General features: G+C 39.9%; 1 protein-coding gene across 3 annotated transcripts in view; it reads left to right on the top strand.

Moving 5' to 3' along the window:
- Positions 1–26616, top strand: part of LOC119719387 (mannosylglucosyl-3-phosphoglycerate phosphatase-like) — a 66674-nt gene that overhangs the window by 28914 nt on the left and 11144 nt on the right. For all 3 annotated transcript variants that reach the window (XM_038188817.1, XM_038188819.1, XM_038188818.1), the window contains exons 3-12: positions 3523–3777; positions 4881–4967; positions 5600–5739; positions 6367–6492; positions 12645–12767; positions 13784–13952; positions 19431–19526; positions 20807–20974; positions 22426–22598; positions 25433–25635. In XM_038188817.1, the coding sequence (XP_038044745.1) occupies positions 3523–3777; positions 4881–4967; positions 5600–5739; positions 6367–6492; positions 12645–12767; positions 13784–13952; positions 19431–19526; positions 20807–20974; positions 22426–22598; positions 25433–25635 (1540 nt within the window). The remainder of the gene's footprint in view (positions 1–3522; positions 3778–4880; positions 4968–5599; positions 5740–6366; positions 6493–12644; positions 12768–13783; positions 13953–19430; positions 19527–20806; positions 20975–22425; positions 22599–25432; positions 25636–26616) is intronic.

Genomic DNA, 26616 nt, shown 5'->3' with positions numbered 1-26616 from the left:
TTTCATGGGGGGGGCGTCATGTAGATCAATGATAATTTTTTAAGAAACTCAAAATCTCAGTGGGGGGGGGCAACTGGGGGGGTGACAAGGTTTCATGGGCTACGCCACTGCGTCACATGTCTAATGATGATGTCATTGTAACAGTACTTTGCAGTGCTCATTATTTTTTTGTGGTTTTAGTCTGTACCAAGTTTGAAAAAAAATCGGATGAATACAAGTGTTCAATTTTGTAGGCAGAATATAATTGGCAATATTAAAAAATCGTAAAAAATCTACCGATGACGTCATCGTGACGTCATTCAAGATTTTGTGTACTAGTGTTATTATCTACCCACCCACCAAGTTTCATGACGATCGAACATTCCCTTATATGTGTTTCATAATAGCGCATTTTTACCCCTCAGCCGAGAGGCTCGAGGGGTATTGTCATCGCCTAGGGCGTCCGTCCGTCCGGATGTATGTATGTCTGTCCGTCCGTCCGTCCGTCCGTCCGGGCAGCTTAGTTTCCGGATGATAACTTGAGTTAGAAATGTTGTTTGGGGTTGTAACTTCGGTAGGGGGTTGCCCTTGGGAGTAGGCAAGTTGGGATTGGTTTTGAGGTCAAAAGGTCAAAGGTCAAGGTCACCGTGGTGAGTTAAATGTAAATGGTTTCCGGATGATAACTTGAGTTAGAAATGAGATTTTGGTGTATAACTTTGGTAGGGGGTTGCCCTTGGGAGTAGGCAAGTTGGGATTGGTTTTGGGGTCAAAAGGTCAAAGGTCAAGGTCACCGTGGTGAGTTAAATGTAAATGGTTTCCGGATGATAACTTGAGTTAGAAATGAGATTTTGGTGTCTAACTTTGGTAGGGGGTTGCCCTTGGGAGTAGGCAAGTTGGGATTGGTTTTGGGGTCAAAAGGTCAAAGGTCAAGGTCACCGTGGTGAGTTAAATGTAAATGGTTTCCGGATGATAACTTGAGTTAGAAATGAGATTTTGGTGTCTAACTTTGGTAGGGGGTTGCCCTTGGGAGTAGGCAAGTTGGGATTGGTTTTCAGGTCAAAAGGTCAAAGGTCAAGGTCACCGTGGTGAGTTAAATGTAAATGGTTTCCGGATGATAACTTGAGTTAGAAATGAGATTTTGGTGTCTAACTTTGGTAGGGGGTTGCCCTTGGGAGTAGGCAAGTTGGGATTGGTTTTGAGGTCAAAAGGTCAAAGGTCAAGGTCACCGTGGTGAGTTAAATGTAAATGGTTTCCGGATGATAACTTGAGTTAGAAATGAGATTTTGGTGTCTAACTTTGGTAGGGGGTTGCCCTTGGGAGTAGGCAAGTTGAGATTGGTTTTGGGGTCAAAAGGTCAAAGGTCAAGGTCACCGTGGTGAGTTAAATGTAAATGGTTTCCGGATGATAACTTGAGTTAGAAATGAGATTTTGGTGTCTAACTTTGGTAGAGGGTTGCCCTTGGGAGTAGGCAAGTTGGGATTGGTTTTTGGGTCAAAAGGTCAAAGGTCAAGGTCACCATTGTGAGTTAAAGGTAAATGGTTTCCGGATGATAACTTGAGTTAGAAATGCGATTTTGGTGTCTAACTTTGGAAGAGGGTTCCCCTTGGGAGAAGGCAAGTTGGGATTGGTTTGGGGGTCAAAAGGTCAAAGGTCAAGGTCAGCATGGTGAGTTAAAGGTAAATGGTTTCCGGATGATAACTTGAGTTAGAAATGAGATTTTGGTGTCTGACTGAGGTAGGGGTTTGCCCTTGGGTACAGGCAAGTTGGGATTGGTTTTGGGGTCAAAAGGTCAAAGGTCAAGGTCACCGTGGTGAGTTCAATGTAAATGGTTCCGAATGATAACTTGAGTTAGAAATGAAATGTTGGTGTCTAACTTCGGTAGGGGGTTTCCCATTGGTACAGGCATGTTGGGACTGGTTCTGGGGTCAAAGGCCAAAGGTCAAGGTCACCACGTTGAGTTAAAGGTTAATGGTTTCCGGATGATAACTTGACTCTGGCTGAGGGGTTTCAACAGCAACGCTGTTATTTTTATTGATGACGTCATCATGACGTCACACATTTTTCAAAATTTTACACATATACCTATTGCCTAACAAACCTAATACAAATAGAATTTTGAATTTAGCATATTGCGTTCGTGAGATATGGTTTAAAGGTCCAAAACTTCAGAAATCGATATAAAATCACACGATGACGTCATGATGACGTCACTTCAGTTTTCGTCTATAACACATCCCGGTCTACCTACATCCCAAGTTTCAACCCAATCGAACTTACGGTTCTCTAGATATAGGGTCTTAAAGTTTGCACATTTAAGATGACGTCACGTGACCCGTGATGACGTCATCATGATGTCACTCTTCGGTACACAATGTCACTATGGGGTCTTTATGTATGGGGTCATTATGTATGGGGTCATTATGTATATTAATTTTGAGGCGATTACCCCAAATTTCGCCACAGACATCAAGTGAAAAGGCGTTTTTGAAGTTTTTTTACCAGGCGCTAGAGGGCGCTCTAACATTTATAACGTCACATGTAATATATTTCTAAAGTACAGCCTAGGCAGACACTCACATCGTTGAAAGCAAGTTCGTATTGTCTTTCAATTTCAAATAATTAGACACTTCCGGTTTCGATGCATGTTTAAATCCATGTTTGAAGGAAGGGTCACATGATTTTGCACTTAATACCGAAAATTACGACCCTGAAATATTATTTTGATTGCCATATGGGGTCTTTACATGGGACAAGTTTCATTAGAATATGAGTTTGTTTTAGGTCCAAAATGCCGCGGTGAATAAATGTGTACAAAGTCTATGGGATTTGGGGGTGGAACAGAAAGAAAAAAAAAGAAAAAAAAAAAAAGAAAAAAAAAATCGGAACAGAAACAATGCTTTTCCGCTTTCAGGCGGAAAGGCAAGAAAAAAAAGAAAAAAAATCAGAACAGAAACAATGCTTTTCCGCTTTCAAGCGGAAAAGCAAAAAATACTTTGGCACCAGTCCCTTTTAAACATAAATGGTAACATTGTTTAAAAAAATGGTGTATTTACAGTATAAACTGCCTAAAAGTTATCCAGGAAGGTACAAAAAAATGTAGGTACATGTAGGAAAATAGTTTTAGTTTGTAATTTGTCTATGTTCATCTATTCATCTTTTGTACTTGTCTCTTTACTTTTGGGTATTTTTAACAGTATGCTGTTTAATTAACCTGTTTAATTGTTTCATGTTATTTATTTTGTATATATATTTATTGTTTCATTTGAGCAGGGTAGCCCAATCAGTTGTCTAAGAATTGTTCTCCCTGGGGGCCCTTAATTGACCAGTAACACACACACACAAACATACATAGGGGAAGACTTTTTGGATTTTCAAAATAAACATCAATCTAAATAATTGGCAAAATGTGGCAGTAAAATGTTTGAGGCTAAAAAAAATCCAGGTAGGTCGGGTTACCGTTGACACATAATTGTGTTTTTTTTTATGCCTTAGGTTTCTTTCATGAAATTTGAACCCCACATCTTCCTTTTTTTTTCGTCTAAGGCCTGGATGGCTCCTCGCCCACCCCCAGCCACAAGTCGGCCCGCCAGCGCCAGCTCTCGGCCGACATAAGGGCCATGTACACCAGAGACAATGCGGTGAGTCTGACCCTCCTGCACTTCAACGACGTGTACAACGTGGAGCCCCGAGACTGGGAGCCGGTGGGCGGAGCAGCACGGTTCGCCACCATTGTCAAGGGTTTCCTGCCAGAGAACCCACTGGTCTTTTTCAGCGGAGACGCACTGAACCCATCCATCAGTAAGTGGTTGAACAGAAGACTGAGGGGTTTAGTCCACGCAGTGATGTAGTACTTGTGCTAGTTACACATACTCGAGTACGTTTTGAGAATTAATACTCGTACTCACACTCCTACTCGAATATCAAAATACTCTGGTTCGAATTCACGGTACCAGTTCTCAAGAAGCAAAGTACTTGCTCAAAATCTAAATAAGGGTGCTTAACAACTAACCTGATGAAGTTTTAGCTCAATGAATGTTTTATATTCGGAGAAACAATATTCTAGAATCTCGATTTCAAATCAAAAGTTGCCGAGTCATGTTTTGAATTTGCGCCCGAAATCAGTGCCCAGGGCACATTTTCATTCAGCTGATTGCAGCTTCGCGATGTCACAGACGGAACCGACGAATTATAGCACGTCGGCTCGCGTGTGTGTCGTGTCGGCGCTTGTGCGCACCCATTCACCGCTTCACTAAAATAGAAACAAACTGCTAATGGAAATCTCCAAAAATGCTTTTGAAATGACCTTCTTTTATTGTTTTCTTCAAAATGACAGCATGCCAGAAAGAACAATTTTGAAGGGAGTTTAGTGCCATTACTATCTTTAAACCAAGTATGCTTTTCAACAACAATTTTGTCAGTTACTTTTTTGATACTCTACCTTTAAATCCTGCCTGTGTAACTTCGCAATCTCCCCTTACTACTGGATCCCTTTTCAACCTATTTCTATTCAACCTGATCTTAATAAAATAGAGTTGGACTTACAATAGTTGGACTTACAGTAGAACTTCACTGTAGCAAACACAGTGCAGTCCAGAAAAGATTGTTTGAAAAGGCAGTGGTTCATTAAGGCATTTTTAGGCTTCTGATAATTCTTCTCAGTAAAGGAACTTAAACTTTTGGAACCGAAGGAGATGTTTATTGGGTGCAGCAGCGGTATTCTACAGTACCATCAGAAATACACATATTTGTACAAGGGTTAAAAAAGGGACTTCCTTTTCATGTATAAGTTTCACTCAGGCAGGTATCTATAATATCTTAATTAGACAATTTTTCTCTGACAATACTGTCTGAAGCATTTGTTTATTCGTTTGTCTTTGTTTTCTTTTCTGTGATTTTCACAGTGAGCAGTGTGACACGAGGTCGGCACATGGTTCCTATTCTGAATGCACTCAAGGTGAACACGGCGGTGTATGGCAACCATGATTTCGGTAATCTATTATAATTTCCTGTTTGAACACCATCAAGTAATTTATTGTGATAGTGTAAAATCTTTGTCGGTCCTCATCAAGTGTAAACTGCACAAGGTGTAATAAAAATAACAAGTATGACCTTTGAAGTGATTGATTTGAAATGAAATTTTTGGACTGGAGTTTTTCAAGTTTTTTCCCATTATGCAAAGTTGCAGTCTAAGGCCCCCCCCCAAAAATATTCGGTCTCTGGTCAGACCAAAATTCCGGGATTGACGCGGGGACGCAGCTTTTTTTTTTTTCTTCAAGCTTGGATTGTACAGACAAGGTGGGGTACTATTTTGCTTTTTTGGTGTCCTCATGTACATTGGTGTCCTCCATAATTTGCCTTGGTGCTCTCGATCATTTGCCTTGGTGCAATTTCCCATTCCTTGGTGCTCTTTGGTAAAAAAAATTGAGTGGGTGCGGCAATAGAGGGCGCTGTTGGAGCTACCGCGGAACATTTTGGAGAGAAAAAAAGATTGACGCGCATGATTAAAATCGACGTGCACGCTGACCAGAGACCGACTTATTTTTTTTTGGGCCTTACAAGCACTATTTTCCACCATGCAAAATCTGAACTCCTCACAAACTCTGCGTATTTTCCTCCAAAGACTTTGGAGTGGATGAGCTGGAGGACATTGTGCGGGATACCAACTTCCCCTGGATGATCAGTAACGTCATTGATAACTTCACCGGTCAACAGTTGGCAGATGGCCTGGTCACACGGACTGTCACATGTCAGGGCAAAAAGGTAGACCTTGTTTATCCGATCATTGTATGAAAGTACGACCGAAAGGCATTGATTGTACACCAGATTTGTAGTTTACACATATGTGTAATTTGATTTAAAGTTGTATACACCGTGCTTTTCCCAAAAAATGGTTTTTTTTCTCCTAAAAAAATTCCAATTTGTATAAAAAAACCCTACTTTTTTGCTTCAGATTTTGGGCGTGAGCAACCCTATGAATAATGGCTTGCGAGAGCAGAATTATAGTCTGGCAGTTGATATCTTGATTTTTTTTTGGAAGAAATAATTCAATAAGTAAATATTGATGGATTTTTGCTAAATGTCTCATTTGAAAGTGAATAACTTTTATGCCGCTAGGAAAATAGCAATCAAGAAGAGCAAATCTATTTTTCGAGGTGGTACTCGAAAAAAGCATGGGGGATGCATCTTTAAAGAGTGTACATAATGTTCATTAAGTTATTAAATAGGATTTACACAGTTTAATGCATATTACTTTGTCCATCAAAATGTTTGATGTCTTTTACCCTTGCTCATGATGATGGGCCAGTGTAACCATAAAGTATATCATTGCAGCTATCCCAAAAGTAACAAGTTATATTTGTAATAGAAAACTCCTTCGAAAAATTTCAGATCGGCTTGATGGGTCTCGTGGAGGAAGAGTGGCTGGTTACCTTGGCAACCATTGACCGGGAAAACCTGACCTACTTGGACTTTGTGGAGCAAGGCAAGAAGCTGGCCCAAGAACTCAAACAACAGGTGAAGATAGAATAGACCTTCTTGATTCTTCCTTGCTTATAAAAGTATTCTGCCAAGTTTGTAGTACTCGTACTCAGTACTCATACTCAAGTACAACTCAGGTACTTTTTTATATATTTTTTTGTTTAGAGTACTTGTACTCGCACTCCTACTTGAATATCAAAATAGGACTTTTGAAAGCCTCTCTGAACTAAGTGTAAGAGATATATGTGCTGCTATCAAGCTTAATAAGCCGTTTGTCAAGAATTTTCATTTGGAGATTCAGGCCAAAATAATAGTGAGGTATCTTAGTGAAAAAATCGTGACACGGTGGACAAAAGCACCATTTTTTCACCAAAGCATCTCCATGGTATACCTTTTCGAAAGAAAGACGGACGCAAAAAATTGGATGATGGGAAGGGCATGTATGACGTCATTATGACGTCATCAGCTAGTTATTACATAAAATATATATATCTTCTGAACAATAAACATCACAACAACAAAAGTCGCATCAAATGAAAGGGAACAACAAGATCTTTCATTTGAGTGGTATGTCAGGGGCATGGATGTACTAAAGGGTGGTATTTGGGGCAAAAAAACCCCACTTTTTTTGTCAAAAAACCTGATTTGTCAAAAAACCTGATTTTTGGCTAAAATCATGTATTTTTGTTTGGCACCTTGTTTAACATGCAAACCGTATGTGTTATTGTGAGATTTTGTTTTTAAGTCGGAGAAAAAGGTTCAAATTCTATGCCAAAAGAGTTTTTGCAATTGATTATTATTTTTTGTAATAGATTATTAGTATCTTAAATGCTTAAACTTGTTCCTTAGATAGGTGGAAAAACCGCAGTTACCGTAAGGAAAGTTATCACCATGTTAGGGTATGGGCCAAAATGGGACTTAACATTTCCTGTATTACCTTGATAAGGCCCAAAAAATAGTTCTGCTTCCCATTACATGGAATTTGAAAACAGGGTTGGTAGGTAAGGATTTGTGTGTGTGTGTACACTCATATATGGAGGCGTCTGCGTGTAGTCAAGGGTGAAAGGGAGAAATTGATTGTTTTGGGTTCTTTTTTTTAAATTTTTCCCATAAAACAAATTAGGGTAGGGGCTGTCAGAATAGGGTAGGTAGGGAAACCGGAAGCAGAACAGTTTACTATCATTTTTTGGGCCTAATACATAGTTAAGTTACCAGCAAATAGATGGTATGCATTACTTTTATCAATACATGTCCAGTTTGAGGAGACTTTTGAATCAAGACCTCCAACAAATCATGCATAGGCCTACGTTCTTTTTATATATCGAAAGTAAAAAAGCTTAAAGTGTTGTGCAACAGCCCACAAATAAAAGCTTACCACTTTGTATTCATTATGTTCAAATTGACTATCTGATTGTGGAAACCAATGCATTTAGTGGTGAGACTCCTTTTTGCGTTTTAAAGTGCCTGAAAATCTAAAGTTGTCGTGGATTCGCCCATAAACAATCAGAATAAGTCAGGAGTAAGCCTAATCCATTTGGGGTCAAATCGGTTAGGATGTGCTGGGGTGAAATGGAGAAATGAGCAGCCCTATCTCCACTGAAGTACTCCATTGCATAGCACAGCATCTCAACATTATCATCTTCCAATAAAATTCTAAGGACCAGTTCTACGAGGAACTCAACACCACCATCAGAGGTATCCCTGTCGTAGAACAACTGTACCTCCTTGGCGAATTCAACGCCCGAGTGGGATCTGACCACAACTCCTGGCCCAGCTACATCGCTCACTTTGGCATTGGCAAGCTAACTGAGAATGGGCAGAGGCTGCAGAAGCACCTCAGATCCCGTCACTGGCTTCAGCTTCATCTCGTCATCACAGGAAGACCCTCACGAAACTGCGTTCTCATCACACGCAGAACTGACTGTAATACAGGCCACTCCCAAATAAACAGATCCACCGCTCAAAGCAAAAAAGACACCCATACTTCAAACATCGCCAGGACGTCAATCCCAGATCTGTGCAACACGAGGAATCTCCCTCTTCGGTATCGTTAAGAATGCCTTCGCCCTTGTTGTGCTGAACAGATCGCAGCTGCTAGCTGAACGCATATACCCTGAGAGGCAGTGCGGTTTCAGAGCTGAAAGATTAAAGATCGACATTATCTTCTCCATTGTCTTCGACTTACGGCAGCTCCAGGAGAAGTGCCGAGAGCAGCGACGGCCGATGTACTGACCGCCGACCTAGCCGATGAAGCCCTTTAACCTTCGTCAGTAGAAAAGGTTTCTTCAGGCTACTGCAGAAGATTGGATGTCCAAGTCATCAAAAACATTCAACTCCATTACCTTATCAGCATCGGACATATGATGCACAACAGCGAGCACCGCCGAACACTGGATGTGATCTGTTCGGATCATCTCTAGCAACATGTCTGCAACGAGGTTAACACAAACTCGAATGCAAATACCTTACCAGTTCGTTGAAGAAACGAACCCTCCCAATGAAGGCATATAATGTTTCCGGAATCATCTGCCATGGTTCGATACACCTTATGGGTATACCAGCAGAATGACTGGCAACGTGAGAAGTTCCAAGTGGTCAATGTGCCAGGACCAGCTATCAATGGGCTCCCTACTATATGAGCCGCACGTACCCTACAAGCCGCACCCTACACTTGGTCAAAATCTACACTGGCACACTGCCCCGTAAGCCTCAGGCCCCCACAGGAACCAAAGGGCTGACCACTACCACTCCGGTGAGAGACATTCAAGACCTGAAGTACCGGCTCCCAACGCAGTTGGATACTTTCGACGACTTAGATACGCGCTCTCTTACACCTCAAGCCAGATACTCAGTCCCACATAAATCCGCCACATAGGTGCAGCTTTCAAGTCAAACCAAAACCGCAGGCCAAGCTAAAAAAGACTGAGAAAGGCTGGGTCATACGAAAAGTCTTCCATCACACGGACAGATACAGCTCTATCACAGCAACTGCCAAAAAAGACGGCCCGTTCAGGATGTGTCCGGATCCTAAGCAGCTAAACACATAATGTTTTCTAAAAATCCCCACTCTCGAGGAGCTCAAGCCAGAATTTGCACTGGAAAGGTTCTCCTCCAAGCTAGACGTCAAAAGCAGGGTATTGGTCTGCTCATCTAGGGCAGTCTGAAAAACTGACAACATACAATTTGGTTGTTAACAGCTTTCGTCGCCCATTCATCAGCTTATCAGTAAGCCAAGATAATAGTCCCAAAAAATATTGATGGCAAAATAAGCTAGATGCCTTGATGCGTTGGAACAATCACCGTGACGACATTGCAGTATTCGGTCTCCCTTGAAGAGCATGACGAGCGGCCGAATGTCTCATCGCCCTGATGGAAACTGCTGGTTCCTTAGCATAGTCAACAATGTCTCACACTACACCCCAAATTGCGCAGACAAAGTTGCTCCCTTCAGCGATCTTCTTCGAAAAGATGTACAATTTCTCTGGGAAGAGGACCATCAAGCTTCTTTTACAACCCTTAAACACTCCATCTCAACTCAGTCCTGGCTACGATTCTCCGACACACAGGTATAGAAACCATCCTCAAAGTAGATGAATCTGAAAGAGGATTGGGCAACACCCAGGAAGGTAAACCCATCGCATTTTCCTCAAAGAGCCTATAGATCCTCTTCCCAGAGCATATTCTCGAATATCGAGAGGGAAGCCGTGGCACTGCTGCAACTTCATTCGGCTCAATCTTCATTGATGTCACTGACCATTAAATCCATTGGTTACGATCTGGCCCAAAATCCTAGCCAGTACACCACACCGCTTGCAGCGTCTTAAAGCTACAAGGATACAACTTCGACGATATCTACAAACCTGGTGCTATGATGGTGATCGCAGATGCACCCGGCAGATTGCCTAACCCCTCCAAGCTCGACAACGAGACATGTGATGAATCTGTAACTTAGATACTCTGGGATGGGCATCCGACTGTAACTTATGTTACATTTTTTTGTCCGCCTATCTTATCTTTGGAATAAGTTTAAACATTAAAAAAAACAATAATCAATTACGAAAACTCTCTTGGCATAGTATTTGAACCATTCTTTCTGACTTAAGAACCAAAAGTCACAATACCACTTACGGCTGTATGTTTAAACAAGGTGCCAAAATGATTACCCCAAATCCATGATTTGAGCACCAATTTATTTATTTTTTACCAAAAAAGGGCTTTTTGGCAAAAAAAAACCACCCTGTACTACATTCCATCCCACTGACATACCACTCAAATGAAAGATCTTGTTGTTCCCTTTAATTTGATACCACATTTGTTGTTGTCATGCTTGTCGTTCTAAAGATATTATCAATTTATATGTTTTTCATGTAATAATTAGCTGATGACGTCATAATGACGTCATACATGCCCTTCCCATCATCCAATTTTTTGCGTCCGTCTTTTTTTCGAAAAGGTATACCATGGAGATGCTTTGGTGAAAAAATGGTGCTTTTGTCCACCGTGTCACGATCCTTGGCATTTTTGTCACTAAGGCACCTCACTATAAGGCCACTTCATCACATCACTACATTTTTGTACATCTGTTGGTGTTCCGACTTCCATAATTTTTGAAATAAAGTTGGTATCAGCATGCAGTTTTCATAGCAGTTATGCTGAGATTGTGCTCTTTTCAAATCGGTAAAAAAAAAATAGACCAGGGTCAACAAACGACTCATTTAGCTTGATTGCATCACATATTCACAGGTATACTATATATACCTACTGAAGATTGTCTTTGGTTGGAATGCGAAGCGTGGTGTTTTCTAGACAAAATACAAGGCATTATTCACCACAACTTTTATTTATCAGGGATGTGATTTCTCCGTTTTTTTCCGGAAATCCGTTTTTTTGGGCCTCAAAAGTCCACCAACGTGAATCATGTGCATCCGTTGAGAAAATAGAGGGGTAGAATGCGCTAATTAATTATTCATAATGCGTTTTGCTTGCTGAAATATCCGACGGACATTACTTTGTTGATCGATATATCTTTTAACGCACGCACATATTGAATACCCAATGTGAGAATGAAGTTGAAGACCATGCGTTGCCTTTAGCGCGATCATGTGATTTTTTCGCTCGGGTCCGAGGTTGTGATTATTTAGGTCTAGTTCCTGTGTCGATATTCGAGATGCACGTGTTGCGCTGGTCAGGTGTAGACTAATATTACTCAGCGTGCACAATGCGTGGCATACAGTACAGTACAATCATGTGGATTATGCACTTTGTTGTTTTACGTGCGTCGGCTCGGAGTGTTTGTGTACGTATGCTATCAACATGGCTGCGCCCAAGTTGATACTGTGGGATCGCAAGGAGATTTATCAGTGTGAGAGTTTGATAAAGAAGTGAAAAATAAGTTCCGGTGGGAATGGTTTCGGGACTCCGTTATTATTGACGGGCATCAGCATGAATTTCAAGAGTGTTTCCATAAAATAGCAACCGCTGGCAAGGTTTTTGCAATGTTTGCAACAACATTATCAACTACGCGTCGAGTGGAAAGAAATCGCTCATATCCCATGTGCATGTGAAACACCCAAAGCACATCAAAGCATGGCAAATACGGCGAGGTAACATGAAAATGCATGGTTCTCAACTTTGAGTACAGAAGAAACTTTATAGTAAGTACAAGAGTACATTTTAACAAATGAAGGAAAATTCTTCTTAAAATTAAAACAAATTCTGCTCCAAAATTTCAGGGGAAAGTGCCCAGTATTCGCCACAGATTGCACCACAGAGCATCTACAATCAAAAAATTTCCGGGGCCCTTAAGCGGGCCCCCGACTCCACGCCGTAATTGCTTCACACTCGCCGGAGTCTGCACGTCATGCATAAAGTTTTCAGGTTTCTTTGTCACAGACCAATCACACCCCTGATTTATAGATTCAATGACAAAGCTTTATGATATACAGAGACTAGAACAAAATTTACTAAACACAAGAACAAATATTTAATACTGGAAGTGACTGTTCTATTAAAGCTTTGTGTTTTCTGTGTAAATAATTCATTGCGCATCATTAACCTTTGTCAAACGAGTTTGCAACTGGGGTTGCTTGTAAGTATTTCCTATACATTGTGGTACTTTATATCAAAATGATGACTTTTATGCACATAAGCGAGCTCTTTGTGTATTTCTGTGTTCTAACCTTCTGCAGGGAGCTGACTATGTGATAGCACTGACTCACATGAGGATGCCTAATGACGTACGGCTGGCCGACAACGTGGACGACGTTGATTTGATCCTTGGTGGGCACGACCACGATTACGAACTGATGGAGGTAACCATGGCAACCATCGTTACACTTGTCACATTTGTGAGGCTGCTAAATGCCTAATGGAAGCAATACATTAGGGCCAATTTTGTTAGTGATGTCATACGAATTATCTAGGGCAATAGATATTTCAGTTTGGACTCTGAAGCTACTTTTGGAAATTTGGAATAAACTGACAGTTAAATTTGGGTGGACCTTGATCTTTTGTTCTCAGAGTTTTACTTATCTGCAGCTGCAAAGGAGTCTTCGAAAAATGTCTGCGACAGGAAACTTTTTAATTTAGACTTTGCGGAAAGAAGGAATGTGACTTATGATAATTATAACTTGGATACCGTGTAGCACATCATTGGAATTGAGGCACAACACGTTGCACAGTATGTTTATGCACATGATGCAGCCTGGACTCAGCTTTCACATCTGTCGAAAAAAGCATAAGGAATCAGAGCCTTTTTATTCTTTTCTTACAGAGTAAGTCACAACATTTGTCTTTTTGACTTATTGGTCTAAAGCAGAATAAATAATTCAAATAGTTTTCATTCAGGCTTTTTGAAAAAATGAAAGAGGCCCCCCCCCTTTTTCCCCCCAAGATGGTAGATTTTCCAACATGGGGGATGGGTTCTTCCATATTTACCCGACTCTTTTGCTGATATAAAATTATGACCAAAGGAGCTGTCGCCCTTTTTACATACATGTAGCTAAAATTTTGTTGGAAACAAATGAAAATGTATAAATAAAACAATATTTGTGCAAACTATATTTTAGAAAATATATTACAAATGTTTGAATTACAAAAAACCCAAAAAACAAGGTATGCGGGAAAAAGGAAGTGGGCGGGGACAAAAAAACTGGTTTATTTTTTTACTTGGCCTAACATAAAACCAAACTACTGTTGGCTGCGTATGATATGGGACATTTGTGTCTTTTTGAAACTCTCGGGAATGCGCGGCAGCCCCTGCTATTCCTCAGGAAAAGTCATTGCTTCATTTTGAATCAGATTGTACTGTAAATTTGTTTTCTTGCAGCGGAACGGGAAGTTCATCGTAAAGAGCGGCACAGACTTCAGGACCCTGTCCCAACTGCAGCTGACCTTTTCTGATTTTGGCCAAACCAGGGTGAAGGTGGAACGCATCGACGTCACATCTGAGGTGCTCGAGGACGCGGAGGTGAAGGAAATCATCACCAATTACAAGAGTAAGTTGCCTATCGGCCAAAAAGTATGCAAAGTAAAAAGTCTGTCCTTGGCATGAGATGACTGAGAATATTTCTATTTTCCCCTGGATGGGATGCATTTTCGTTATACTCCTGTGTGGCAATGGCATACCCAAATGGGGGGGGGGGGGGGGGGGGCAGAGGGGGCCATGGCCATCATTGTTCCCTATGCCTTAACAATAAATTTATGACAAATAAAAAAAGGTGTTATCCTCAAAAAAACAAATGGTGTTATCCCCACCGTAGTACCTGTACCCGTACGTACAAATAGGCTGATATCCATGCTATCATGCATACGAACGTATGCATTCTCTACAAAGAACGCGCAGCACGATGAACTGTGCAGTGTCACTGCCAGTGTGATCCACATGTACGTGTCACACACAATACTCTTTGGACCACACAATTTACGGTCAAGGGTTGTGCTTTAGTATAAACAATTTGCCTTCGTTCCCTTTCCTTTCAAAATTACAAATGATACTTTAATTACTTGGAGTAAGTAATTTTCTTGTTTGAAAATGAGTTCTTCAACATCACCATATAATTACCGTAAAGTATTTACTCAAAAAACGATGTATAACTCTGAAGAAATGTTTTTAGTAGCACCCCTGAAACTATAAATGAATCTGTCCAAAAAATTTCGGCACTGGCTTGATTTTTCGAAGGGAGTCGCAATCTGAAAAAAAATTGAACTCAAGTGGCTGTCAAAAGAAAATCTGAGAAGTTTGGTACTAATTAAAAGGGACATGTTCGTTCTCAGGAAAAAACAATCAGCCATTTTTGTCACAAAACCCTTTAGTGTTGCAGACATGCTCTGACCACTATTCTCTGACATGACGGAACGTAGTGTGTTGTTTTCTCAAGTGCACGCAGGGATTTTTTTTGGACTCAAGATCATAGTTCAGTGGTAGGGTATAGCTAAGTAGCAATTCCCAATATCACTGATGTTTATTCTCAGCTTGAGCAGCGTCATCTACAATTGAGTTATTTTTTTACATTAAAAAGTGACAATGCTTCCTGCAAATTGTGATGTAACATGTGCAAATTACAATCGCCGATGATTTACTTTCTGTTGATGTCAGACGATAGAAGAACACATGCATGTACATGTATCTTTCACATTTTGTCTTGCCGCCGATCTGCTGATGGTTTTGCGTACAGTAAACCTGAACCTAAGGTTAGGCGCGAAAATTGAAATTGGACTGAATAATAATACCAAGAAAATTTTGGGAAATTTTTCATGGAAAACGTTAATTTTTGTGGTCATGACATGGCTAAACACTAGTGTTAAGCTGTTGAGTTTGACTGTTATTGCTCTTTTGTTTGAGTTTTTTTTGGATTAAATTACACTGATTTCAAATGTATCGGCGACACTGATGTATTGTTTCAATCCATGAGAAGCAAGCACATCCAAAAACTGAGAAGGGTTTGCAGCTGATGGATTGTCCATGTGTATGTTGAAGTCCCCAGTAATGAATAATGATGATTGCACAAAAAGGTAGGTTTCGATAAATGGAGCAAACTCATCAAGAAATGCACTGACAGGAAACCCTGGTGGCTGGTAGATGATCACAAGATGAATAGAAGTCTCTGTGCCGGCCAGTTCCGCTTGCAGAACTTCAAAAGTAGAAAACTTCCTGCAATTCTTCTTGATTGTAATCTTGATTGAATTCTTGCATAGTAGGCCAACACCTCCTCCACGTTTACTGGCACGTGGTATATGATGGAAGGAGTATCCATCAGGAGTTAAATCAGCGATAACAGCTGGGTCATTCGGAGTAAGCCAAGTCTCGGAAATTCCTTCCACATCCAAACCCTTATCCAGCACAGACTCAACGAACTCATCAGCCTTGTTTTTGATTGATCGAGCATTCAACATGCAGAACGTGGCAACTTTCGACTGGTTGTATTTACTGACATGACTGGTATGTATCTGAATCAGATTCGTGCAAGTGCATACATTCCGACAACTATGGAGTAGTGAGGCACGGTTTCCAACTGTAACAGGAATCATGTCACAGTTCACTAGCAAGGAACTACTAGGATGAAAAACTATCTCTGAGTCTGTTGATGAATGAAAGCACAAATAGTTGTGCCGCAATTGCTGTGGTGAATAAGTCAATGTGCCACTGAATGATACAAGCTGACACAAAACAGTCACAAAAATCTCGGTATAGAACGGCAATACACTGGCAAAATGCATCATACCTTAATCTATGACGACTCACAAGGCTAAAAACAAGTCCAAAAAAGCAGGATGGTGTACACGCAACATGATAAAAATGGATTTTTTACATTCAAACTGGAGACAAATTAAAAACCCAGCAGCCATGTTCAACAGCGCCCTCTTTTTAACAAACCGAAAGCACGTCCCACGAAAAGGTACCGAGCAGAAAAAGTACGGCAGGCCGGCCGGCCATATGCGTGAGTGAAAGCTCACGGTCTCTTCGATGCTGCTTTCGACCAGCCGTACCGGTACGTGATACTGGTGCTGCTGCATGCGCTGTATTCCCGGCCCCATGCAGACCACACCATTTGTGGTAATAAAGGGGTGTACTTTCTTGGGAACAATAATTAACAATATTTCCACTGTTTTAAAATATCAAAAAGACAACTAATACTTTTTTATGGAGTTCGAAACATTTCTTTATTCGATAATCAGTTGTTCAAAGTCACAATATATTTTTTTTCTTGAAGTGTATTCAAGAAACGATGTAAAACTCAAAACAGGGGCTAAATTACCCCTTACGAAATTAATGGATGCGTCCATAAAAATGTCAGCATCATGGTGACTGTTTTTGAAGAAATTTACGATCGAAACTTGAATTTTTGACCTTACTTCTCATTAGTAATAATAACAATTTGATAACTTTTGTTGTAAAAACGGACCTGTTTATTCTTAGGACAAAACAAATCAGCATCTGTTGCCACAAAGCAAGATTTGTAGTGCTCCAGTCAGACGACACATGGTGGGTTGCATACTCTCTCAAGTGCTGCGGGAAAACGTTGTCATTCGCAAGCCGGCGCAGGCTGCCAGGCCATGCTCTAACTTTTAAGGCCGGGGACGTACGGGCCAGCCAGCAGCAATTCCTGGTGTTTATTTCTCATCACAAATTTCCATATTTGTTTGTAAGAGTAGGCCTACTGACTGTAAATGATTTGATATAACTTTTGTGGCCCTTGTTATAGTTTTCATAGTGTAAATGGAACTGGTTCAGAGCATTTTGACTAGAATTTGGAAGCCTTAAAAATAATTGAAACCGCTGCGGTCGGTGCGGCTTATATGCCAGTGCCAGTGCGGCTTATACGCCGACTTCAAATCTTAATTTTCAGATTTTTGCGTGCTGCGACTTATACGCCGCGCGGTTTATATTCCAAAAATTACGGTAATCCCTTTTCCAAAAGTAAATTTTATTAAAAATATGGAGATGGAAAAACATGGTTCTCAACTTTGATTAATATGAAACTTTATAAGAGTAAGAGTAAACCAATGAAATGAACTCTCCAGAGTCTCCTTATAATCTTTATAATCTTATAATCTTGCGAAAAAAAGGCAGGGGAAAGTGGCCAGGAATCACCTTATCACAGAGCATCTAGAATCCAAAATTTTCCAGGGCCTGCTTCACGCTGTAAGGGCTTCATGCTGTGCGCTTGCCTTAGTCCTTGACGAACAAATTCCCCCATGCAATTATTTCACCCTGTCTAGGACACTGATTAAGAATACATGTGGAACAACGATTAACGCGCAGGTCTGCACAAAATTATGGGACTACAAAGCATCAGTATTATATTGCATGTAACTCGCACTGTTGAATATTTAAACAGCTTCCGCAAAATTCATTCATCGACTATAATCTGTTGCCATGGTATGATGAACAATATCGCTTCAATATTAAAGTGCCCATGCAATGTAATTTTTTAATGCAATCCTTAAAAATGTAACTTTTTGTCCCATTTTAACCTTATTTTGATTTTCGTTTTGCCATTTTCAAGAGTGTTTTGGTGCCTTTTTTTGTTTTTATGCTGATGCAAATTTCCATATTCATGAGTAAAACTGTGATGTCATTCCGGGCACAAAACTCAATGCTACAGCTATTTCAGCACAAAATGTTGCCAGAATTTTGGATATATTGCTGTCGCAAAATTTCTTTTCTTTGGTGATTCGTTATTGTGTCAGAACATGGCAGTAAGCCAATAGGCAACCTTTCTCACAAATGTTTTCAGTGAACAAATTTTGGGTTCACAATTTGAACAGCAAACCCCTAATAAACTGCTTCCTGAAATAACATTACAGCAAAATCACTCTCAGTTGTCCGTTAAAGCATAGAATTTTTAAAAAATGTTTAAAGAAGTGCTCTTTTCACTTAAATAACTAAAAAAGGGATGTCAAATAGTTTTCATGCATTTAAGAGGAGTAGAAAATTAAACAAAATGTATTCCTAAGAAAATGTCATCACATGGACCCTTTAAATGATTAAACGCACAAACCATACACAAAGGGGTTTGTTAAGGTTGGCCGGACTTGGCCCCCCTTGTTTTAAAATTCCTGGCTACGCCTGTGCTAGGTGGAGAGAAACAAGTGGAGGCGAAGTGGCTTGCCTGCAGGATGCAACATGTGGCCCCAAGCTTGACTGGGATTCCTGACCTTCTGATCTTAAGTCACACAGCTTAACAACGAGGCCTATGCCCAAAAGGGAACTGGCATGCATAGTCAATACGGCTAGCTCAATGACGGCCATCTATGTACGAAAACTGCAACTACGTACACATTGTGCAGTGTTGAAAATGTTCCTAACACGCACGCTTGTTGCTCGTCATGTGTTCGAAATACGACGCAGCTGTTGTGCGTTGTGCAAGTTGAAGCTCAAAATGCTGATGCACGTGGATTGTCTGTAGGAAGTGACGTCATTTGAACGAGACCTATTATGAACTATTAATGCAGAGTTTCAAATTCAAACACACTTACATCATTTTACATCACATCACATATTACATCACACTTACATCACTTACAGTCATGCAACAAACAGTTGGGAAAATGTCAAACGTCTGTTTTTAAATTCACCTCTGAACATGTTGTGTACAGGGATGAAGGAAACTTGGTCTTCAATTGAACAATATACTTTTTCTCCTGTGATTTCAGGGATATTTAACGACTTGCACATTGTTGAGATTCTGTGTTAAAGATGTTGCATTCTGCCATTCTTATATAGGCCTATAACATTTTTTTCAAAAAACAGATGTTATGCAGAGATTCAGATTTTGTTTACACTGGAATACATTTTTTCTTACTGACCATACAGGTTGACATAAAGGTGAAAGTTGTATTACTACTTTAAAGATCAATAGTACTTTTAAATACTACAGACTTTTAAATACTGTTAGATGGGTGAAAAATATAAAGCTGGCTTTCACACTGTTTTTTTTTTAAGAATGTTCTTATTTTACCCCTCAAACCAGAAATTCTTGGCACAGAGTTAGAAGGCACACTAGGCAACATTGAGGTGGACTTGGACGCCAGATTCGCTTCAATCCGAACCCAGGAAACTAACTTAGGTAATAAACAGGTGCTTGATAATGGATTACAAGTCATTGTAAGTCCATCACAAGTCATCCAACTCAAAAGCTATTCAAATGAAGTGGGTCAAAGGCATTCATTTGTTATTTTTATCCCCCTGTTTCTTGTGACTGGACTTGTGAATGGTCTTTTGAATACCTATGACAGCACTTGTGATATACATGTGATCCATTACAAGACTTCGACGACAGCACGGGTAATAAGCCAGTTGATATTTCAGCTGTGCTAGTACAATTTTTCGTTTTGGGTTTTTACAATATCCCACTTGCATGCAAAACTGTAGTAGGTACGAATGGAATTAAAGTGAATGTACAGCATATGCTTTTGTTGTAATTTTCAGAAATACATGTAAATGGATTTGGAGGATTAGTATGTTAAAGCAAATATTCTTAAACTGACTTTGTTTCATGTTTTGGGTTCTTAGATGTTGTAAAAACCAAGAAAACCAATCCTGTTCGTGTAGTCTGGTTCCCTGACCCCACTTAAGGTAAAACAAAGCAATTAATAGACGTTGGGGAATTATAAGGTCAGAGAATCAGTCTAGCTGACTTGTACCCCTTCACAGGTGAGTAATCAATTGCAAGGAAAATGCGGAATAACTAAATATGAAAAATTAGGAGCAGTTTAAAAAAAAAGCCAGTTTTCTCCAACGCTGGTCGGCTGACCAGCGTTGGGAATTGATACAAAAATACGACTTTACTTAAAAATGTCAGCACACCAAGAGCCACGATTGTACGGGATGCTTTAGACTGTCATTCCCCAACAGTCCAGTAAAGAATTTCGTGGTAACTTGATCATTTTGTTTTTGATGTTTGCTAATGTTGTATCTTCCCTTTAAAGAAACAGTTCTTGTACGTGTACAAATGTGAGTGCAAAATTTCCCCCTCCAAAAAAAACCCCATTGTACAGCATAAGGATGCTATGTGTGTTCCAATGTTTGTGCACAGCAAGTGTCCATCTTTTCTTTGCTTGCGTGAAAGAATGCGAAATGAGGATTCAGTAATAACCATGTACCCATAGACTTCTTTGCAAAGTTGAAAACATGAAATCTTGTTTAGCATATGTGCAATGTCGTATAATTATAATTTACAAAATCTGCCAGAAATCAAAAGAAACGCAAATGCCCGTCAGAACATTTGCAGTATTTAGGAAACGTACACTGAAAATTCAGTATTCCTACATGTATACTGGGAATTTAGAGAATGTTGGAACTTTGCATCTGAGGGTTGAAATGGTCACTGTTTTCTTTCTATTATAGGGAACTTTGTGACTGACATAATGCTGGCCTCCACCAATGCTGATGTAGCATTGCTGAATTCAGGGACTTTCCGGTCCGACATGATCCACCCAGCTGGCTGGTTTAAGAAGAAAGACCTGACGTGTCTCCTGCCAATGGTTGACTCGTTGGTTGTGCTTCAATTAACTGGTAATTACAGCATTTAAGAAAGAAATTGAAAAGATTTGGAAGATTGATCTTGGTTTTGTTTTACTTCAAGTTGCAAAACACATCACTGCAGTATAAGTACTCCGTATGTTATTTTAGGGATCTCGCGGCCTGAAAAAAAACCTGGAAAATTCATGGAATTTTACTTTCAATTTTCGGGTCTGGAGAAGTCATAGAAATTTGTAAAAATGACAGAAGTCTTGGAAAAGTCATGGAATTTTCATAATTTAGCATCGGAAATCTGAATTTTGTACCTGACAAAATGCGACAACATTGGCTAATGCTAGCATTTTGACTTCAATTTATTTTGCCCCGTGAACAAGTTTTACAGTTGTGATGTGCATTTTGATGAACGATGTTGTGGATTTTCATAATGTGGTCATGGAAAAGTCATGGAATTTTATTTTCCTAAAGGAGCAGGAGTCCTGTTACATGCTTCCACAAAAATAACGAAGTTCTCAGGTGCATTGCATAATTTTGCTTAGACCCCCTTTGAAAAAAATTCTCCAAAGTTAACTCATGTTTAAGGTGTAAACAATTAAGGTAAAAACAATTGTTGACTGCTGTGATGTGGGATATGACGGTTTGAACACCCAGAGGCACATATTCGCCGAGGGTGCTATGCGTCCCAAGGAGGTTAAAAACGACATATCCCACATTACAGTAGTCAAAAATTGTTTTGTTATATCATGCCAATAACTCTAAAAGATACATGGTTGTAGCCTACTGTATGAGAAGTAAATATTAAATCACTGAGATGCAACCTTTGATAACTGAAGGTTTGATGTCCTGCTGGACACGAGACTGAGCGTTTGACGTTGCAGTTCTCATTGCGCAGAGCTAGTGCGCTGCCAGGTTCCACATGCGGGCGCAACGCGCAATGAAAGCAATGTGATATCACCCTCAGTGTGTGACATGCATTTTTATTGTCCAGACACGTGGCCGTCCTAGACCAATGAAATTACAGTATCCAAGCACGATATAACAATAACATTTCATCAAAGATATAACGTCAGTTGATGCCAGATAACTATACCATATAACTCTATCAGATACATCAGACATATATAACTCTTTCTGCCTTTTACATTGATGTCAAAACCTTAGTGTTAATTTTTGTGACATTTCTGTCAGTTTGTGAGAGCTTTTGCTCAGTTTTTTTTTATAAAAAGTGCAGTTCCATTATTTGGGTTTTTTCCCCAAACTTTTATATCTGTATGTGCTTCGATAGCTACACGTTCAGAAATTTAGTTAGCAAATTCAAAGACGAGTCTGACGTATATTTGTAAGGAAATAATACAGTTTGGTTTGGTTTTTCACCTAGTATAAATGCATGTAGAACTTTGGTTGTGGCAATGTTGTTTTTGGAATTGTATGTTATTCCATCAGGAAAATGACCCATGTTGATCATAACTAATGTTTTGTGAATGCAGGCATTCAGCTGTGGCAAGCTCTAGAGAACGGCGTCTCCCAACATCCTAAGAAAGATGGCCGCTTCCCTCAAGTAGGAGGAATGAAGTTTGGATTTAACCCCGAGGCTTCCCCAGGCTGTCGAGTGGATCCTTACTCCATTAGTGTCGGGGGTCAGCCTGTTTCTCCAAGTAAGGTAAGTACCAGGATCATTTGCATTTATCCCAAATATGGTACTGGTACTTAACACACTGTCATTTTATAGCAAAATCAAGAAGTGTTCATGTAGGTGATTTCCAACAATCACTCAATTAACTGATCGTTGGGAATAAAGAATTTTATTTTATGAAGAAATCATGTTTCGTAATCAAAAGGTTGTGCATGGTTTTTTCACTGTTTTCTCGAAAGGTGTAATATCCACTGAGCTGAACTTCAACAGTTTAGGGTTTGCACAATCTTCATTCTATAAATTTGTGGTACACTTTGTGTCCCTGTTGCATCTGTCATCTAAAATTGTTACCCCTCAGCCGAGAGGCTCGAGGGGTATTGTCAACGCCTACGGCGTCCGTCCGTCCGTATGTCTGATGTTCCTTTCAGGACACATCACCCCACTATTTTCACAATAGAAAAACATCACCCCAGAAGAGAATCTTTAGAAAAAGGGATAATGGGAACACAATGCTATCACCCCACAATTCCGTCTGGCTGGAACGTCCGTCCGTCCGTCCGTCCGGGCAGCTTAGTTTCTGGATGATAACTTGAGTTAGAAATGTTGTTTGGGATTGTAACTTCGGTAGGGGGTTGCCCTTGGGAGTAGGTAAATTGGGATTGGTTTTGGGGTCAAAAGGTCAAAAGTCAAGGTCACCGTGGTGAGTTAAACGTAAATGGTTTCCGGATGATAACTTGAGTTAGAAATGAGATTTTAATGTCTAACTTTGGTAGGGGGTTGCCCTTGGGAGTAGGTAAGTTGGGATTGGTTTTGGGGTCAAAAGGTCAAAGGTCAAGGTCACCGTGGTGAGTTAAAGGTAAATGGTTTCCGGATGATAACTTCAGTTAGAAATGAGATTTTGGTGTCTAACTTTGGTAGGGGGTTGCCCTTGGGAGTAGGCAAGTTGGGATTGGTTTTGGGTCAAAGGTCAAGGTCACTGTGGTGAGCTAAAGGTAAATAGTTTCTGGATGATAACCTGAATTAGAAATGAGATTTTGGTGTCTTACTTTGGTAGTGGATTGCAAAGGTCAAGGTCACTGTGGTGAGTTAATAGTTTCTGCATGGAATGTCAGTTTGCCCTTTTCGACAAACTTCGGCTGAGGGGTTTCAACAGCAACGCTGTTATTTTATAATTCTGATGCACTCCTTATTAATGCAGTGGTCCTCCAAAAGTGGTCGTTAATTGCAAACTACCTACCCAACAAATAAAAAATCATTTGAAGTCATTGGTGATGATGCTTGAATGGCAAATTACAAAATAAACAGTTAACAGGGACAGAAATATGCACACTTTAAATCCTTTATTTATAGAATGACACATACGAAAATACATCAGTTTTTTATACGTTGATGAAATCTTTACACCCATAATAGTCAGGTGGCTTAGATCTAATATTCGTCAAGATCGTGACCGACTGGTCCAAAGCACCAAACTTGGCAGATAGATTCTTATGGACCTAGAGAAGATATTTAGAAGGGGTGACACCTGAAATTATTTTTGGAAGGGTGCCTAATTTGCATAATTTGTTAATACCTGCGTGTAATATATTTATTCCCATATGGGGGTATATTTAAAAAAAAACAAAATTGAAAAGTGTATTTTGGGGATTCTATATCTTTACTTAAATAACATTTTCCAAAGCATATAAGTGACTGAATAATTATGAGGATATAGAAACGATCCAAAATGGCTACTATAATGCCCTAAAGTTGCGCGCATTTACCTTGTCTCCAGATATCATCAATTAGTCTTGCCAAACATCAGCATTGATGAACTTCAAATTCACCGAGTGGCTTACTGGCACAGTTACCCTATTAAAACCTTATGTAAAATCATGTGAACAATGATAACATTGTGATATTTAGCCCAGAAAACAAATAACTGGAAAAAAAAACGAGGAGTCCATAAATTGGGCTAACAAGTAGGTGAAGGGTTGGAAGACTGGAACAAGTTCAAGGAAAGTCCCAAAATTATTGTTGAGAAAACGTTTTGGCGTAGACAAAATTATTGTGAACAACAATAATCTCTTATTTGGGGGGATTTCTTTGAACTTGTTCAAGTCCCCACATTACCCTTCCCGTAGTAGCCCAATTTACAGACACCACATTTTATCCCCTTTTTTGGTCTTTTGGGCTAAACACCAAGATGTTATCAATTTTCACATGATTTCCACTTATTTTTGTTAGGGTAACTATGCCAGTAAGTAACTTTGTGAATTTGAAGCTCATCAATTCCCACGTTTGGCGAGACTAGTTGATGATATCTAAGGAAAAGGTAAATGTGCGTAACTTTAGGGTACAATAATAGCAATTTTGGTTCTTTACTATGTCCTCCTAATTATTCAGTCACTTATATGCTTTACAAAACGTTATTGAAGTAAGAATATGCAAGTAGAATCACCAAAATACACTTTTCAAAAAAAAATAAAAAATAAAAATATACCCGAATATGGGAATAAATATATTACACGGCAGGGATTAACGATTTATGCAAATTAGGCACCCTTCCCAAAAGAATTTCAGGTGTCACCCCTTCTAAATATCTTCTCTAGCGCTATAAGAATCTTTCTGCCAAGTTTGGTGCTTTGGCCCAGTCGGTCACGATTCCGACCATATGCCACCTGACTGTAAGGGTTAACCCTTTGTCGGACAGGGTTGTCGAAATGTTATAACCTGAGCATTAAATCAAAAAAATGTGTGCACCAAGGGTTTAACAGAACAGACCCATTTTAAACAATGTGTCAGTATTATAACTTTACTGCCCTTTTTAAGAGTGAAGAACTTTTATCAAAAATTAAGTAGTATTGTTTTTCCATGTACAGATTTATAGATTGTGTACCAAAGACTATATAGCCCAAGGTAAAGATGGTTATGATGTCCTCCGAGCCTGCAAGCATCTGTCGTCCAGAGAGGAGGGTCCCATCCTGTCTACCATCGTCCAGAATCACTTCATGTCCATCCACATAGTCAAGGGTCTCAAGCCCTGCCGTTCAGGCCATAGGCAGAGCCTGATTAGTCTCAATAGGTAAGGGCACTTGGTCAAATTCTTTTAGGCTGTTTGTCTCCTGTGAAAAAAATATCAGCTTGGGATGTCGCCTCTTGAAGACAGTACAGGTCCATCTCAATTCGTATCCCGGACGGGTTCTGAACAAGTTGCAGGTAAAATCATTCACTTGGCAAGAATTGAAGCTCTGTGTGTCCGGGACATGTTCCAGGAAAATGTTCATTAGCAAACTACTTGACTCACCAATACTGATAACTACCTTGCAGGAAGATTGCGGGGAAGTTGTTCAGAATCCTTAAATTTATACCCAATTAAATGTCTGCAATTTTTCCGGAACTCATCCCGGACGGATATGAATTGATATGCGCCCTAAGTCTTTTGAAAACATTGGCACTAATCATTCTGTAGACAAAGAGTTATTTGGGATGGGGAGAAGTGGTGTTTTTGTTTGTTTGGGGGGAGGGAGAGATAGCCTGGAATGGTCTCCAACATGGTCAACGTTCAAGCTTCATGATTTCTAAAGCAGGCTGTCTTTCATTAATTAGTGCCTTTTGCAATTTTGTGTATGGTAATCATTTGACTTTGAGGAAAATTAATTATTTGATCTGATGCGTTAGTCTTCTTCAAAGGGAATGTATGTACCTGAAATGACAATTGTGGATGCACATTAATTTGTTAAATGTGTTGACTCTGCCTTGCTAAAGATATGAATATTGCTGGTAAAAATCAATGCAAAAATATTTACTCGCAAATTTGATGGCACTAAATTTTGTGTTTGTTAAGCTGACATATATGGCTTATCAGTGGGCTCACTAGATCGTAGCTAATTATAGGGCTGTGCATTGGAACCGGGTTCCCGAGTACCTGACCGTTGATGGCAGGATCTGGTTCCAGATTATGGGATCGTGTACCACAATTTATAATTTGATACCACAGTTGAGGTTGTGATGTTCTGCAGTTCTGAAGATATACATTTTCCATTTTTAAGCCGTGTCCACTGTC

This window comes from Patiria miniata, unplaced genomic scaffold, assembly GCF_015706575.1.
Source record: "Patiria miniata isolate m_02_andy unplaced genomic scaffold, ASM1570657v1 HiC_scaffold_8, whole genome shotgun sequence".
Classification (NCBI taxonomy): domain Eukaryota; kingdom Metazoa; phylum Echinodermata; class Asteroidea; order Valvatida; family Asterinidae; genus Patiria; species Patiria miniata.
Note: the sequence above shows the minus strand (reverse complement) of the source record. Positions and strands in the feature narration are given on the sequence as shown.